Source organism: Erythrolamprus reginae, chromosome 11, assembly GCF_031021105.1.
Source record: "Erythrolamprus reginae isolate rEryReg1 chromosome 11, rEryReg1.hap1, whole genome shotgun sequence".
Taxonomy (NCBI): domain Eukaryota; kingdom Metazoa; phylum Chordata; class Lepidosauria; order Squamata; family Dipsadidae; genus Erythrolamprus; species Erythrolamprus reginae.
Genome location: NC_091960.1, coordinates 12,084,192 through 12,099,861, shown reverse-complemented (window position 1 = coordinate 12,099,861; position 15,670 = coordinate 12,084,192). Strand labels below are relative to the sequence as shown.

The 15,670-nt window shown below is 44.4% G+C and overlaps 1 protein-coding gene across 1 annotated transcript in view; it reads left to right on the top strand.

The window, feature by feature from the left end:
* The window catches only part of ARHGAP33 (Rho GTPase activating protein 33), a 77,410-nt gene that overhangs the window by 36,195 nt on the left and 25,545 nt on the right, over positions 1 to 15,670 (top strand). Inside the window, exons 9-14 of the mRNA XM_070763989.1 lie at positions 1,104 to 1,170; positions 2,622 to 2,681; positions 2,817 to 2,966; positions 4,224 to 4,326; positions 8,917 to 9,061; positions 15,522 to 15,604. Coding sequence (XP_070620090.1) covers positions 1,104 to 1,170; positions 2,622 to 2,681; positions 2,817 to 2,966; positions 4,224 to 4,326; positions 8,917 to 9,061; positions 15,522 to 15,604 — 608 coding nt within the window. The remainder of the gene's footprint in view (positions 1 to 1,103; positions 1,171 to 2,621; positions 2,682 to 2,816; positions 2,967 to 4,223; positions 4,327 to 8,916; positions 9,062 to 15,521; positions 15,605 to 15,670) is intronic.

Here is a 15,670-nt window from a genome sequence, read left to right as displayed (position 1 = left end):
AGGCCACCACACCTCTCTTCTCCTTTAAAAAAGTTATTAACAGGTATTGAAAAAAGGGTTGATCAGCACATAATCAATACAGTATGTGTTTAAAATAGGCTCTGGCTGGATTTGATCCTGTTCTTCCTTATTCACAAAGAATGAGTGTAAATAGGGCCAGAGTGAGTTATTCCTATAAAGACAATCCTCAACATATGACCACAACTGGAACTGGAATTTCCATTACTAAGGGATGCTGTTGCAAAGTGAATCTTACCCAATTTTACAACATGGGTTGGTAAGTGAATCAATGTGGTTGTTACGCAAGTGTTGCTTCTCCCATTGACATTGTCAGAAGCTCCCAGGAATGTTTTAAACAACAACCATGTGACTTATGACACTGCAACCATTGTAAACACATGTCAGTTGCCAAGCATCTGAGTGTGCGACTGTGGGGCTGCTGAAGTTGGTCATTAGTGGGCCACTAATCATCAGTCACTCATCATCATCATCATCATCATCATCATCATTATTATTATTATTATTATGTCAATACAACTCAGCAAACGAGATCACTATGTCATCGACATCGCAATCCCAGGGGACAGCAGAACTGAGGAGAAGCAGCTAGAGAAATTAGTGAAATACGAAGATCTAAAAACCGAGCTGCAACGACTCTGGCATAAGCCCGTGAAAGTGGTCCCAGTGGTACTTGGCACGCTGGGTGCAGTGCCAAAGGATCTCAGCGGACATTTGCAAACCATTGGAATTGACAAAATCTCCATCTGTCAATTGCAAAAGGCCGCTTTACTGGGATTGGCAAACATAATTCGCCGCTACATCACGCAGTCCTAGGTGCTTGGGAAGTGCCCGACTGGTGATGAAATACGAAATCCAGCATAGTGATCTCGTTTGCTGTGTTGTACTGACATCATCATCATCATCATCATTATTATTATTATTATTATTATTATTAATTGGACTTCTATGCCGCCCTTCTCCGTGGACCTTATTGCGCAGTTGTAAGCTTGAAAAGTTGTTAAACAAATAGTTAAGGGTTGAGGACTTCCTGTAACCATGGGGCTTTGAACCTTGAGGGATTTTGTATTTTTTCTTTTCTCCAGGTGGGTTTCTTTCCCAGCGAATGTGTGGAACTATTCTCAGAACGTCCTAGTCCAGGAGTCAAACCAGGTGAGCGCTTCCTGTGCCCTGGATTACCTGCATCAGTGTAAGGTAGTGATGGCGAACCTATGACACAGGCGTCACAGGTGGCAGGCGGAGCCATATCTGAGGGCACATGAGGTGGTGCCCTATGTCCGTTCCAGAGCGCTAGTCAGCTGATTTTCAGCCTTTTTTAAAGCCATTTTCACTCTCCCCAGGGAAATCAGCGGTTCGGGAAATATCAGGGAATTCGTAAAAAAACAGAATACAGTGATACCTCATCTTACAAACGCCTCGTCATACAAACTTTTCGAGATACAAACCCGGGGTTTCAGGGGTTTTTTGCCTCTTCTTACAAACTATTTTCACCTTACAAACCCACCGCCGCCGCTGGGATGCCCCGCCTCTGGACTTCCTTTGCCAGCGAAGCACCCGTTTTTGCGCTGCTGGGATTCCCCTGAGGCTCCTCTCCATGGGAAACCCCACCTCCGGACTTCCGTGGTTTTGTGATGCTACAGGGGAATCCCAGCAGGGGAAACCAGCAGCGCAAAAACGGGCACTTTGCTGGCAACGGAAGTCCGGAGGTGGGGTTTCCCAGTGAGGGGAGCCTCAGTGAAATCGCAGCATCGCAAAAACCAACACTTCAGCTGGCAAAAAGGGTGAATTTTGGGCTTGCACGCATTAATTGTTTTTCCATTGATTCCTATGGGAAACCTTATTTCGTCTTACAAACTTTTCACCTTAAGAACCTCATCCAGGAACCAATTAAGTTTGTAAGACAAGGTATCACTGTAAATCAGGGGGGAAAAACAAACTATATTAAAATCTTTAAAAGTCAGGGAAAATCATGTTTAAAAACAAAACGGATTGCTCTGCCTGGCAGAGTCAAGCAAAAATGAGCATAACTGTAGCAACAACTTGCTTCCTCATCTACCAATATTTCTCCATGGCTTAGCCGTTTGGTATGACGTCATCTATGACCGCGCCTTAACTAGATTGCAAGTTACGGGGAAATGTCAGGGAAATATCAGGGAATTTCAGAATGCTTTCCCCCCTGGACACCCTGGGTTCTCAACCTGGGGGTCGGGACACCTTTGGGGGTTGAACGACCATTTCACAAGGGTCGCCTAAGACCATAGGAAAAGACAAATTTCCCTTGGTGTCAGGAACTAAAGCTTCTATTCTGGCACCTTGCAACATATTTTTAAAATCTGACCAATCAGGCGTTTACAGTGGGGGCCTCATTCTGACCGTCCTGCCAATCAGCTTAAAGCTCTTCTGGGAGAATTGGCGCTAGACTTATGGTTGGGGGTCACCACAACTTGAAGAACTGTCTTAAGGGGTCGCGGTATTAGAAAGGTTGAGAACCACTGGTCTATGGAGATTCTCAGTCAGGTTTTCTCATCCTCTTCCACCTAATTGTGGATTTTTTTTCTTTCTTTCTGAATTTTTGTGACTTCCTTTGTTGTCTCCCTGTGTAGATGCAGAGGGAACAAGCTGTGTCCTTCCCAGGACTCACGCCCTCCTGTCCCCAACCTCAGGTAAATTACAGCCCAAATGAAATAGGAGAAGGCAGGAGCTAATTATTAGCTGGGAGGAAAGCAGGTTGAAAAATTCGTCTCCTGCTCCAAAGCTCAATTCCACTCCATCCTCCCTCTTTTTCCATTCTCTTCCAGTGTCTAAGAAACACGGCAAGCTCATTGGGTTCCTTCGCACCTTCATGAAGTCCAGGCCCAGCAAACAGCGCCTGAAGCAGCGGGGGATCCTCAAGGAGAGGGTTTTTGGCTGCGATTTAGGAGAACATCTTAAAAACTCAGGCAGTGATGGTAAGTTGGCTACTTCTGTAGTACAAGGAAGAGTGACTGGTCTGCTATTAAATTTTCTTTTTCTTTTTAAAGTAATTTTTATTATTTTTTTAATCCATTCTTGTTACAATTTTCCTAGTTCTAGGCTACTCCTCTATGCATTCTTTTGAGTTTTCTATATACGTGCGTGTATGTGTAATGTATTTTTGCTGATAATTGGAAAGGAAGGGAGACTAGTATAGATCTATTTGAGCTGCTTCTTCTTCTTCTTCTCCTCCTCCTCCTCCTCCATCATCATCATCATCATCATCATCATCATCATCATCATCATCTTTAATTAATTAATTAGATTTGTATGCCGCCCCTCTCCGCAGACACGGGGCGGCTCACAACAATAATAAAACAGTGTACAATGAACAAATCTAATATTTAAAAAATATCTTAAAAACCCATTATTTAAAATCATACAACACAAGCATACCATACATAAAACTATATAAGCCTGGGGGAGATGTCTCAATTCCCCCATGCCTGACGGCAGAGGTGGGTTTTAAGGAGTTTGTGCAAGGCATGGAAGGTGGGGGCAGTCCTAATCTCCGGGGGGAGCTGGTTCCAGAGGGTCGGGGCCGCCACAGAGAAGGCTATTTCCCTGGGTCCCGCCAGACGACATTGTTTTGTCGACGGGACCCGGAGAAGGCCAACTCTGTGGGGCCTAACTGGTCGCTGGGATTCGTGTGGCAGAAGGCGGTCCCGGAGATATTCTGGTCCGATGCCGTGAAGGGCTTTATAGGTCATAACCAACACTTTGAATTGTGACCGGAAACTGATCGGCAACCAATGCAGACTGTGTAGTGTTGGTGTAACATGGGCATATTTGGGAAAGCCCATGATTGCTCTCGCAGCTGCATTCTGCACGATCTGAAGTTTCCGAACACTCTTCAAAGGTAGTCTTCTTCTTCTTCTTCTCCTTCTCCTTCTCCTTCTCCTTCTCCTCCTCCTCCTCCTCCTCCTCTCAATAACATCATCATCATTCTGAGTCAATCCCTTGCAGGATGAAAACCTCTTCACAGAAGGTTAGTTAGAAGTGTGTGGGTATATGAGTAAACATTTTGAAAGGTACACATATGTTCACGCACATACACATTCTCTCCCACTCGACGCCCTGCCATATTCCCAAATGATGTAATGTCAGCAGGAAACATTAGTCCTCCGTTGTACATTCCCCCCTCCAAAATATAATTATGAAGGCAACGCACATGACATTTTTTATTCTGTCAGTCCCCCAGGTATTACATTCCTGTTCTGAATTCATCGAAAAAAATGGCATCGTGGATGGCATTTACCGTCTTTCCGGTGTCTCCTCCAACATCCAGCGTTTGCGGTGAGTGTAAACCAGTGAAGGGCTGCAAATTTTTTTACTATCACACTGTGGGCGTGGCTTATTTCATGGGTGTGGCTTGCCAGCCATGTGAGCAGGTGGGAGTGGCTTGATGATCATGTGACTGGAGGGGGATTTAAAGTCATGTGAGGGACTTAAAGGTGGCCAACTTGACATCACTCATGTCAAGGGTTTGGGTTAGGGTTAGGGTGCCTGGCCTCTTCTAGCTTCAAAGAGATACAATTACCGTATCTATTTACTATTACTGAACATCCAAAATATACTACAGTGTTCCCTCGATTTTTGCGGGGGATGCGTTCTGAGACCGCCCGCGAAAGTCGAATTTCCGCGAAGTAGAAATGCGGAAGTAAATACACTATTTTTGGCTATGAACAGTATCCCAAACCTTCCCTTAACACTTTAAACCCCTAAATTGCAATTTCCCATTCCCTTAGCAACCATTTAGATTATTACTCACCATTTGTTTATTTAGTAAAGTTTATTTTAAAAAATGTTTTTTAAAGACAGACGAAAGTTTGGCAATGACATATGATGTCATCGGGCGGGAATAACCGTGGTATAGGGGGGAAAACTGCGAAATATTTTTTAATTAATATTTTTGAAAAACCGTGGTATAGACATTCCGCGAAGTTCGAACCCACGAAAATCAAGGGAACACTGTATTTAATTCTATGTATGTATGCCATATGTGTACATACATATTACACACAGGCACACAAAAATATACATTATCTACTATATAAACTGTATATGTATGTACACACATGCACGCACAGCTCTTCTAAAATTATAACATTCAATCTCATTTACTGTGATAGGAAAAACATACCCAGAGCCCAGAAGGCAAAAAAAGAAAAAAGTTGACAATTTTTCTACCGGTTCTGCGTACTTGACTAATTTTTTTTCTGCTGGTTCTGCATACCTGATCGTGCCCATAGGAGCCCATCACTGGTGTAGACCATGGGAGGAGCAATAGAGAGAGCTTGTAAAAATTAAGGCAAAGAACAACTAATAATGCATATGTGATGGGCACATTTGCCTATGCCTCGTATTGGCTTCCTTTTGCTGTATGGTAAAGTCCCACCCATATTTTGTGGTATACATTAATTAAATGTGAGTGCGTATCTCACCACATACTGTACTTCAGAGATAAACAGCCTGACATCTACTTTTGGGCTCCTCTCCAACCAGAATGTCCCAGAAAAATGGTAACATGTATTCTCAGATAAGATTCGCCATCTTTTTCTTCCAAAATTCAGAGAAAAACTAGTTTTTTTAGTTGTGTACTAAAGGTGTTGGCCTAATAACCAGGAGACTGTGACTTCTAGTCCCACGTTAGGCATGAAAGCTGGCAGGGTGACCTGGGCCAATCACCAGGACCACTGTGATGTCTAGTCCCGCCTTAGTCATGAAAGCTGATTGGGTGACCTTGGGCCAATCACAGAGTTACAGTGAGTTCTAGTCCCCTCGTAGGCATGAAAGCTGGTTGGATAACTTTGAGCCAATCACTGTCCTGCCTTAGTCATGAGAGCTGGTTCGATGACCTTGGGCCAATCACAGGGTTACATTGAGTTCTAGGTCCCGTTTCCCCCCCCTCCTCCGTAGGTATGAAAGCTGGTTGGATAGCTTTGAGCCAATCACCAGGATACGGTGAGTTCTAGTCCCACCTTAGGCATGAAAGCTAGTTGGGTGAATTGAATTAAATTAAATTAAATTTACTAGACTTATAAGCTGCCCAACTCCTTGCGGATTTTGGGCCAGTCGTTATCTCTCAACCCAAATAATCTCACAGGGTGGTCGTTACGGGGAAAATAGGAGGAAGGAATATTAGGTATATTCACAGCCTTGAGTTATTCATTAAAACAATAATAAAGGCAGGGTGATAATCAATAAAATAAAAACTGGGAAAATCCCAACAGCATAAACCAGGGGTGTCAAAACTCAATTTCATTTGAGGGTTGTGTTCGACCTTGGGGCTGGGTTGTGTTCGACCATGGTCAGCTCAATGTCACTCGGGGCGTTTGCCCAGGTTCGCCTGGTGCACCAGTTGCGGCCCTATCTGGACCGGGACTCACTACTCACAGTCACTCATGCCCTCATCACCTCGAGGCTCGACTACTGTAATGCTCTCCACATGGGGCTACCTTTGAAAAGTGTTCGGAAACTTCAGATCGTGCAGAATGCAGCTGCGAGAGCAATCATGGGCTTCCCCAGGTATGCCCATATAACACCAACACTCCGCCGTCTGCATTGGTTGCCGATCAGTTTTCGGTCACAATTCAAAGTGTTGGTTATGACCTATAAAGCCCTTCATGGCACCGGACCAGAATATCTCCGGGACCGCCTCCTGCTGCACGAATCCCAGCGACCGGTTAGGTCCCACAGAGTTGGCCTTCTCCGGGTCCTGTCAACTAAACAATGTCATTTGGCGGGCCCCAGGAGAAGAGCCTTCTCTGTGGCGGCCCCGACCCTCTGGAACCAGCTCCCCCCAGATATCAGAGTTGCCCCCACCCTCCTTGCCTTTCGCAAGCTCCTTAAAACCCACCTGTGTTGTCAGGCATGGGGAAATTGAATTTTTTTTTCTCCCCCCTAGGCTTATAGAATTTATACATGGTATGTTTGTTGGTATGATTTGTCTCTTAAATTGGGGTTTTTTAGATTACTTTTTAATATTAGATTTGTTGTTGTTAGCCGCCCCGAATCTTCGGAGAGGGGCGGCATACAAATCTAACTAAACTAAACTAAACTAAACTCGTGTCAGGAGCGTCTGTGGGGGCCCGAGCACTCTGCCAGCGAAAACGGGCTCCTGAACTCCATTTTCAGCCGCGACAGCATCCTGCCACCCTCTGCCAGTAAAAATGGAGCTCAGGTGGTGGGGGAGGCTGCACTTGGCCATTCCGAGCTCCATTTTTGCTGGCAGAGGCACCATGGGCTGTTCCTTTGCTGTTTATAGGGCAGTTCTCCAGCCAGATCTAAGCACTCCCATGGGCCGGATCCAGCCCCAGGGCCTTGAGTTTGACACCCCTGGCATGGACGATGATCTCAGCTACTTGGTGTTGCGAGTGCTCCTTGCCCACCTCAGGTCATGTCAGATTCTGAGGAGGATGAGCCAGGCCCCTCTGGGTACCCTGGGCCAGGGGGTTGCCAGAGGAAGCAGAGTGAGGCAGAAAGTGACTTGCGTGAGCCTGAGGAACCACTAGAGGGGGCTGATGTGACGTTGGGGGAGTAGTCCCAGTCAGAGAGTGAGGAAGACATGAGAGTGGAAAGCCAGTGGATTGACCCTCACTATAGAAGATTGCTGAGAAGGCGAGAAGAGTTAAGAGTAAAAGATATTAGCTTGCAGCCTTAGCCTCTTTGAGGTGTGATGTCACTTCCAGGCTGTTCTGTCTGGGTCACTCCAGAAGCCAATACCAACCCAAAAAGAGAAGTCAGACACACTGGTAAAAGGCAAAGGCAATTTTATAAAATTCAAGAAAAACACAGGTAACAGAAAATGTCCTTACAAACAGGAAAACGCTGTATCTTCAGAGATATCCACACAGGCAAAAGTCCATGCAGCAATACAGAATTCTTGCTGCCAAGCCAAGGCTGTAAAATAGCAGACCTACACCTCCCACGGGTCTTCCAAAGCTGCTGGGCCACAAGCCAGGAACAGAGATGCCGAGAAACAAGACAGGATAACGCCACTCCACATTGATAACACTCCACATGGCTTAAAGGGCTTGCCTGCCTTTTAAACCCTGCTGATGAGGACCACACCCAAACCCAGCTGTTTCTAATTCAATGGTGATAATATCTCTTTAACTGCTCCTTTCGTTGCTCTGAACGTCGCTGTCTCATGTCAATGACAGCTTGTGCGTCATCACCTAATGACTCCAAGCTACTGGCTGGGGAGAGCCCCCCCCCCCCCCGGGGCTCTCATGCTGTTCTCCTTCATCCCATTCCTGATTTTCCTCTCCCCCGTCCGACTGTTCAGCCCCCTCCTCTGCGCTGTCATCCTCCTCCGGGCATGGAGCCAGCAGAGACACAGCTGGTCCCTGAGCAGCCTCAGGCTGAATCACAACACAGGCAGTGTAAAGGAATGGGATTGTGGGAAATGGGGCGTGAAAACTCAGTGCCGTTCTATGGAAAAGATGTGAAACTAGGGGTGTGCTTGAACAAAGTTTTAAAACCATGATTTCTGCTTCAAAAAAACAATCTTTGTTGGATGCTGTGCTAGGGAAAGCTTTCAGTGAACTAACGCATATGTTTTAAGTAAGATGAATGAATGGGCTTTATCTCAGGAATGCAGATAAGACTGAGTTTCTGGCGCCCTTCCTGGACAAAGATTACAGCTAGTTCCAAAGAGAAAAATAATTGCTTCTGTGCTGTTTTAAACCATGTGTTTCCTCCTGTGTGCCTGATTTTGAATAAAGAGTGGGATTTTATCATAAAATAAGTGAGTTGGGGGTTCATCTGGAGGCCTATGCATCATTGAGGTGCCTACCGTCCTTGCCAAAATAGTTTCTCCACTGGATGTGACAATGAAATCCATCCTGCTCCCTGGTGAATTCTCTTTGTCTCTGTCCCCAGGCATGAATTCGATAGCGAGCGGGTACCTGAGCTCTCCAAAGACGTTTACTTGCAAGACATCCATTCGGTCAGCTCCCTCTGCAAGCTCTACTTCCGGGAATTACCGAACCCTCTGCTCACCTATCAGCTCTACAACAAATTTGCGGTAGGTTTAAAAAAAAAACAACATTAGAGAAGATTCCCTCTCTTCTCGCCTCCAGTGAGCTGTTCCTTAGCAGCTCACTCTCCAGTGTGTCCAGTTGAAGCTGATTTCTTCTTACATTGAGTTTACATGTGCCTTTTGTGGCGGGTTCAGTTGTGCGGAAATATGTCTTAAAAAAAATAGGGGGACATTTTGCATGTGGCTTTGAGTTTTCTTACTCAGTCTAGAACATCTCCTTATTTATTGTGATTGTTGATTTCCTTCCTTCCTTCCTTCCTTCCTTCCTTCCTTCCTTCCTTCCTTCCTTCCTTCCTTCCTTCCTTCCTTCCTTCCTTCCTTCCTTCCTCCCTCCCTCCCTCCCTCCCTCCCTCCCTCCCTCCCTCCCTCCCTCTTCTTTCTTTCTTTCTTGTCTTCCTTCCTCCCTCCTTTCTTTCTTTCTTTCTTTCTTTCTTTCTTGTCTTCCTCCCTCCCTTATTTCTTTCTTTCTTTCTTTCTTTCTTGTCTTCCTCCCTCCCTCCCTCCCTCCTTTCTTTCTTTTTTTTTCTTTCTTTCTTGTCTTCCTCCCTCCCTCCCTTCTTTCTTTCTTTCTTTCTTTTTTCTTGTCTCCCTCCTTCCTTCCTTCCTTCCTTCCTTCCTTCCTTCCTTCCTTTCTTTCTTTCTTTCTTTCTTTCTTTCTTTCTTTCTTTCTTTCTTTCTTTCTTGTCTTCCTCCCTCCCTCCCTCCTCCCTTCCTTCCTTCCTTCATTACCTATCTTAGGGAGCCTGTCATTTCTCCAAACCTTCTAGTGACTCCTGTGTGCACCTACTGAAAACGATGGGGAGAACATTGCTATCCCATGCACAACAACCTTCTGTGCTGGGCACCTGTTTTTTTAAAGGCAGAGCAGTGGAAAGTGGGAGTGGTAGAACAAAGAGAGAGAGAGAGGGAGGAAGTGGAAGAGTGGAGTACAATTACCCTGCCCTCCCACGGCTGTGCTGCCCACGTAATAAGCAGCCAATTCGCCTGCTCTATTATTCCTTTGTATTACCTGCTCTTTGTGTGATGTTATTTTAAACTGAGTTAACTCCAATTGCCCTCCCCTTTTCCTTTTCTCCCCCCCCCTCCCATTCCTTTCCATTCTCTTCTAACTATATTTCTTTTACTTTGGTGGCATTTCTTAATTCAAAAGACCCCACCTTGCAAAACCCAGAAGTTCAGTGTTATTGCTCAAGGACATGTCTTTCAACCACCTGCTCCTTCTCATGTTTCAGAGTTCTTTTTCTGAACGTTCACTTTCGCTCAACATTATTCAAATAAACAAATTTAGATAATTGGGGTTTTAGTTCAGTGTTTCCCAACCTTGGGAACTTGAAGATATTTGGACTTCAACTCCCAGAATTCCCCAGCCAGCATTCGCTGGCTGGGGGATTCTGGGAGTTGAAGTCCAAATATCTTTAAGTTCCCAAGGTTGGGAAACACTGTTTTAGTTAATTGGGATTATTGCGGTTTTTAGATAAATTTAAATGGTTTTAATTACTGGATTTCTTAGATGTTTCTGTATTGTTCCTGTTGTGTGCTGCCCTGAATCTGCGGAGAAGGGCGGCATAGAAATCAATCAATCTATCAATCAAACAATCAATCAAACAAACAAACAAACAAACAAACAAACAAACAAACAAACAAACAAACAAACAAACAAACAAACAAACAAACATTCCCCTTCATGGCTCCATGAAACACAGCAGCTGGAAGTTACAGGTGGGAAGAACCTTATTTATTTATTATTTATTTATTAATTCAATTTTTATGCCGCCCAACTCCCGAGGGACTCTGGGCGGCTTACAGCGAAAATCAACATCAAAAACAGTTTAAAAAACAGTTTGAACCCCAATTAATGCAATCATACATCTCTTTTGTGGCCAGATCCAGAAGATAAACCTTAGTCAGGATTAAGGAAAAAGTGAAGACTCTTTTGAGTTGGACTAGAACCTTTGTGAGTCTGTAGTTAAGAGTTGGGGACGAGTTGCCATTTTGTTCTTCTGGGTAGATTTGACTGCCCCATCCGGGTTTTAATCCTAGTAATTTTTTGGTAGTCTCCCAGCCAACTTTGGTCCAGGTGTGCTCAGCGTGGAGGGATCAACCATAGTTTGCTAAATACTGCCACCTGCCTTTGACAGTCCGGCTTTCATCCTGTTGTGGTCAACTGGACAAATAACGGTAGTACAAATAGGTAGTTCTCAACATAGTTCTACTCAAGGGTGGGTTCCTCCAGGTTTGGAATGGATTCTCCCGAACCGGTAGCGACCCGCTGGTGATTTCATGGATCACATTCGGTCAATGCCAGTTGGTGGGCATCGCCATCTTTTTAAAAAAAATATATATATTTTTTTTGCAAATTTTCCCCTCTGGATGGCTTTTCCTCTTTCGCTGCTCGAAAAAGGCCCACCCGGAATTAATACTGTTCTGCCTGGCTATTGCAATTAGCTACTCACGAGCCCAGAATTAAGTCAAACACACACGACAGAAAGACAATTGAATCCAGAATGTTTCTTATATGTACAGAGGCTAAATGCCCGCTTGAATGCAAGACCAATTACAGTTTTACGAGTTACTCACACCAAAAGTTCACTTGACACGCTTAAGCTTGAGCCAGAGCCAAGGAGTGATTTATGAGTCAATGAAGGCAGAGTTCCACACTCAAATCTGCACAGACTTTTTCTGCTTGAGTGTCACAGAGTTCATAGAAATCCAAAACAGAATGCAAACCATGCTGCACAATCTTCTTTCTTCCAAAAAACGTCAACGATAAACACCCACGGCCAGCACTCCAACCCTCCCTTTTTATCAGGGTTTCAGCCACATAATTAACCTCTGAACAGCTGCACTCCATTATCTGTTTTTACGCCTGCACAACTGTTCCTGCCTTCCCAAGATCCTGCGCACGCGGGGATTCAAGATAGGGTTATTCATGACGTCCTCCCCTTCTGAGTCCGAGAACCCTCTAGCTGGGCGGTTAGCTGGGGGGCTGGCTGCACCCTTCCCCTGTCTGTCTCTTCCCCCTCACTGCCTTCCTCTGCCTGCGATTCAGCTTCACTGTCTGAGGCATCTCGTTGCAACCAGACTGGCCTTCTATAAAGAGATGACTCCCACTGTTCCACATCAAAATCCCCAGCTACAGGAGCTGGGCTGGAGTCAACCACAACAAATACTGACCTTTATTTCTTCGGCCAAAACACAGTTGATCAGCTCCTCAGCTGTGTTTCGGGACGGTTCCAGTTACTGAGCATGCGCAGAAATGAAATTGCCCAAGGGGATGCGCTTCTGTGCGAGCGGAACATGAGCCTGCACGCAAAATGTGCGCGATGCGAACTGGTGGCGAAGATAAGTGGAACCCACTCCTAGTTCTAGTCCCCCCTTAGCCATGACACCTGGCTAATTGACTTTGGGCCAGTCCCTCTCTTTCTCTCACCTCACCTGACAAGGTGGTTGTTGTGGGGTAAATAAGAGAAAGACGTTATGTATGAGTTATTCCAGTAGTGGGCTGCTGCATGGATGGTCCGGTACATAGTCCCGGACTATGGGACTATGGGACATAGCGCATGCATCTCTACATCCCCGACGTGTACACGTGCACGCCAAAATGAAATTTGGCTTCTGCCCATGCACAGGAAGTGAAATATCACATGGGAATGCTTGTGCACGAGAGACGTTGCCAATTTTGAATTTGATGTGCAGAAGTGTCCTCACGCAAGATTTTGCTTCCTGTGCATGTGCAGAAGCTGAATCTCATGCCATTGTGCATGGGCGCACGCTGGACGTGCCTACGCCAGTCACCGGTAGTGCACTGTTAGTGCTGGCGATGGGGAGCCCTTCACCGAGTTATTCGTAAAAATAGCAAAAGGCAGAATAAAAAAATAAACAAAACCCCCTTCACTGGGATTCTTCTTCTGATGTTCTTTCCAGCCATTCCTCTGCACTCTCGTCACCCTGTTAAAAGAAACATTTCTATAATATCTGTACAATGCCAACCATTGTCTGTCGCTCCATCCTCTCTGGGGCAGGAAGTTTGGAGAAAAGATGAACATGTTAGAACTTCAAATGAACTTTGCCGCTTCATGGGGACTTGATACAAAGTCAGAAGAATGCACAATATACAGTATTCTGAATGTACACAACCCTCCTTCTTTTCTTTTGTTATCCTTAAACACGCCTGCTTTTCTTGAAGTGGATTCTATCCTTCCTTAGAAATCTGAGTTTGATGAAAGACAATATAAAAAGGCCAGAAGTAATAAGAACCTGCAAATGACAGTGGTGACAATGCCAGAAATAAAAAGAACTTAACAAAGTTATCATCAATGGCGGACATGTGATAAAAACAGAAAAAAAATTGGGAGTATGGATTCACTTTTTAATACAGACAATGTTGAAAATAGAGATAAAAATGAAACAAGAACTTTTCTTTTGGGGCCTGATGGAAAAAGAATTGGAGGAAAAAAATGGGGCTTTGTTACTATATATGTTGAAAACAGCAAGACTATTATGCGCACAATAATGGAAAGATGCTTTGATTCCTAGCATGGAAGAATGTTTGCAGAAGTTGATGGAGTTGGGGGAAATGGCAAAACTGACCCCTTGGATTAAATAAAAGAACATAAGTACTTTTGTTGCCACATGGAAACCGCTTTTGGGCTTCATGCTTGATGTGGAAAAGAATGAAACTCCTTTTGGGGTTTTACAGATAGATAGATCTTTATAGAAATGGCTTGTTCATATTATTACGGAAAAGCAAAAAAGTTGTGATTTGATGTCAGTGCCTTATTTTATTGTAGCTGTTGTGGTTAGCTCTGGCCCAGCTCCTGCCCCAAGGACTGTGGATGTGGGGGAGACATCCACATGTTGCAGGCCTGTTTTGCCCCCGGTGGAATCTGCTGATGAAGGTTCCTCTGACCAAGAAGACATGAGTGACAGGGAGGAGGAGAGTGAGGCAGACAGCTCAGAAGGAGATCAATTATCTAGCTCCTCCTTGGATTCGGAACAAGAGTTAATGATACAGCCACGCATGTGGAGAGCGATGCATAGGAAACAACAACTGAGAGATTATTATCAAAGAAAATGAGGCCACCTGTGGTTGGGTGGGGCTGTGGTGCTTAGTGAGGCTGCTATAAATAGCAGCCTGTGGGTTTGGCCATTGTGGAGGATTATCTGATCCTTGTGTTTCCTGACTGCTTTACTGACTTTGACCTTTTGTGTGCTGATTTCCCCCCGCTTTGAAACTAAAGCAGAGCAAAGTGTGTTTCACTTTGTGAAAGAAGAAGGACTGTGAATTGCCTCACAGCTGCAAGCTAAGTATCACAGAACTGATAAGGGACTTGTACAAATTACCAGTTTGTTTGGAGACGAGTGCTCCTAGCTCTACAAAAAGAGGGCTTAGGTTAAGGGAATTTTCATTATAAAGGACATTGTTTTGAATTTTCAAACGTGTGTGTGTGTCTGAAATTTGTACCTGTGAATTTTTGGGAGGAGTCTACCAGAGAGCCCGACAGAACAGTAGCAGAGAGAGTTAGAGGTCAATGTTTCTTTTCTTTTTCCTTATCTTTCCTCAATTATCTTCCTCCTTCCTGCTCTCACTGCTGTTCTATTTACTTTTGCATTTTGTATTTTACAACACTCCATAACTCAATAAAAAATGCTTACAGTCAGTGGAACTTATACAGTGATTTCGCTGGGAATGCATTCCAAGACCACGCGTGAAAAACGAATTTCCGTGAAGTAGAGGAAATATATATTTTTATGTATTTAACAAGTATTTGGACTTTTAAAACCCACGCTTTGCAATAAACAGTCAGTCTATAATGTTTCTCAGCTGGAACTACATGTGATATCCTGCCAGTTTCTTTAATAGAAAACAATAATTAGAAGAATTTTATGAATTTTTAATAGATATTATTATTATTATTATTATTATTATTATTATTAATTGGATTTATATGCCGCCCCTCTCCAAAGACTCGGGGTGGCTAACAGCAATCATAAAACAGTGTACAATAATAATCCAATACTAAAAACGATTAAAAACCCATTAATATAAAAAACCAAACATACATACAGACATACCATGCATAAAATTATAAAGGCCTAGGGGGAAAGGGAATCTCAATTCCCCCATGCCTGGCGGCAGAGGTGGGTTTTAAGTAGCTTACGAAGGGCAAGGAGGGTGGGGGCAATTCTAATCTCCGGGGTGGAGTTGGTTCCAGAAGGCCCGGGCTGCCACAGAGAAGGCTCTTCCCCTGGGTCCCGCCAAGCGGCATTCTTTAGTTGACGGGACTAAATTTAAATTTTTTAATGGATTTAATCCCCCTTTGAAAACCCGTGAAGTAGCGAATCCCTGAAAGATGAACCGTGAAGTAGCGAGGGATTACTGTAAATATGCTGAGAGTGACATGCATCCTTCAATTCTATTTTTTTCCCTTTCTCCTTCTTATAGGAGGCTGTCTCAGTTTCTGGGAATGAAGAGCGCTTAGTGAGGGTACATGATGTGATCCAGCAATTACCCCCACCGCACTACCGGTAGGTATTGTTAGGGACATGGATAAATACCCAGAAAATGGGATGAAATAGTTTGGGAGGGGGAAG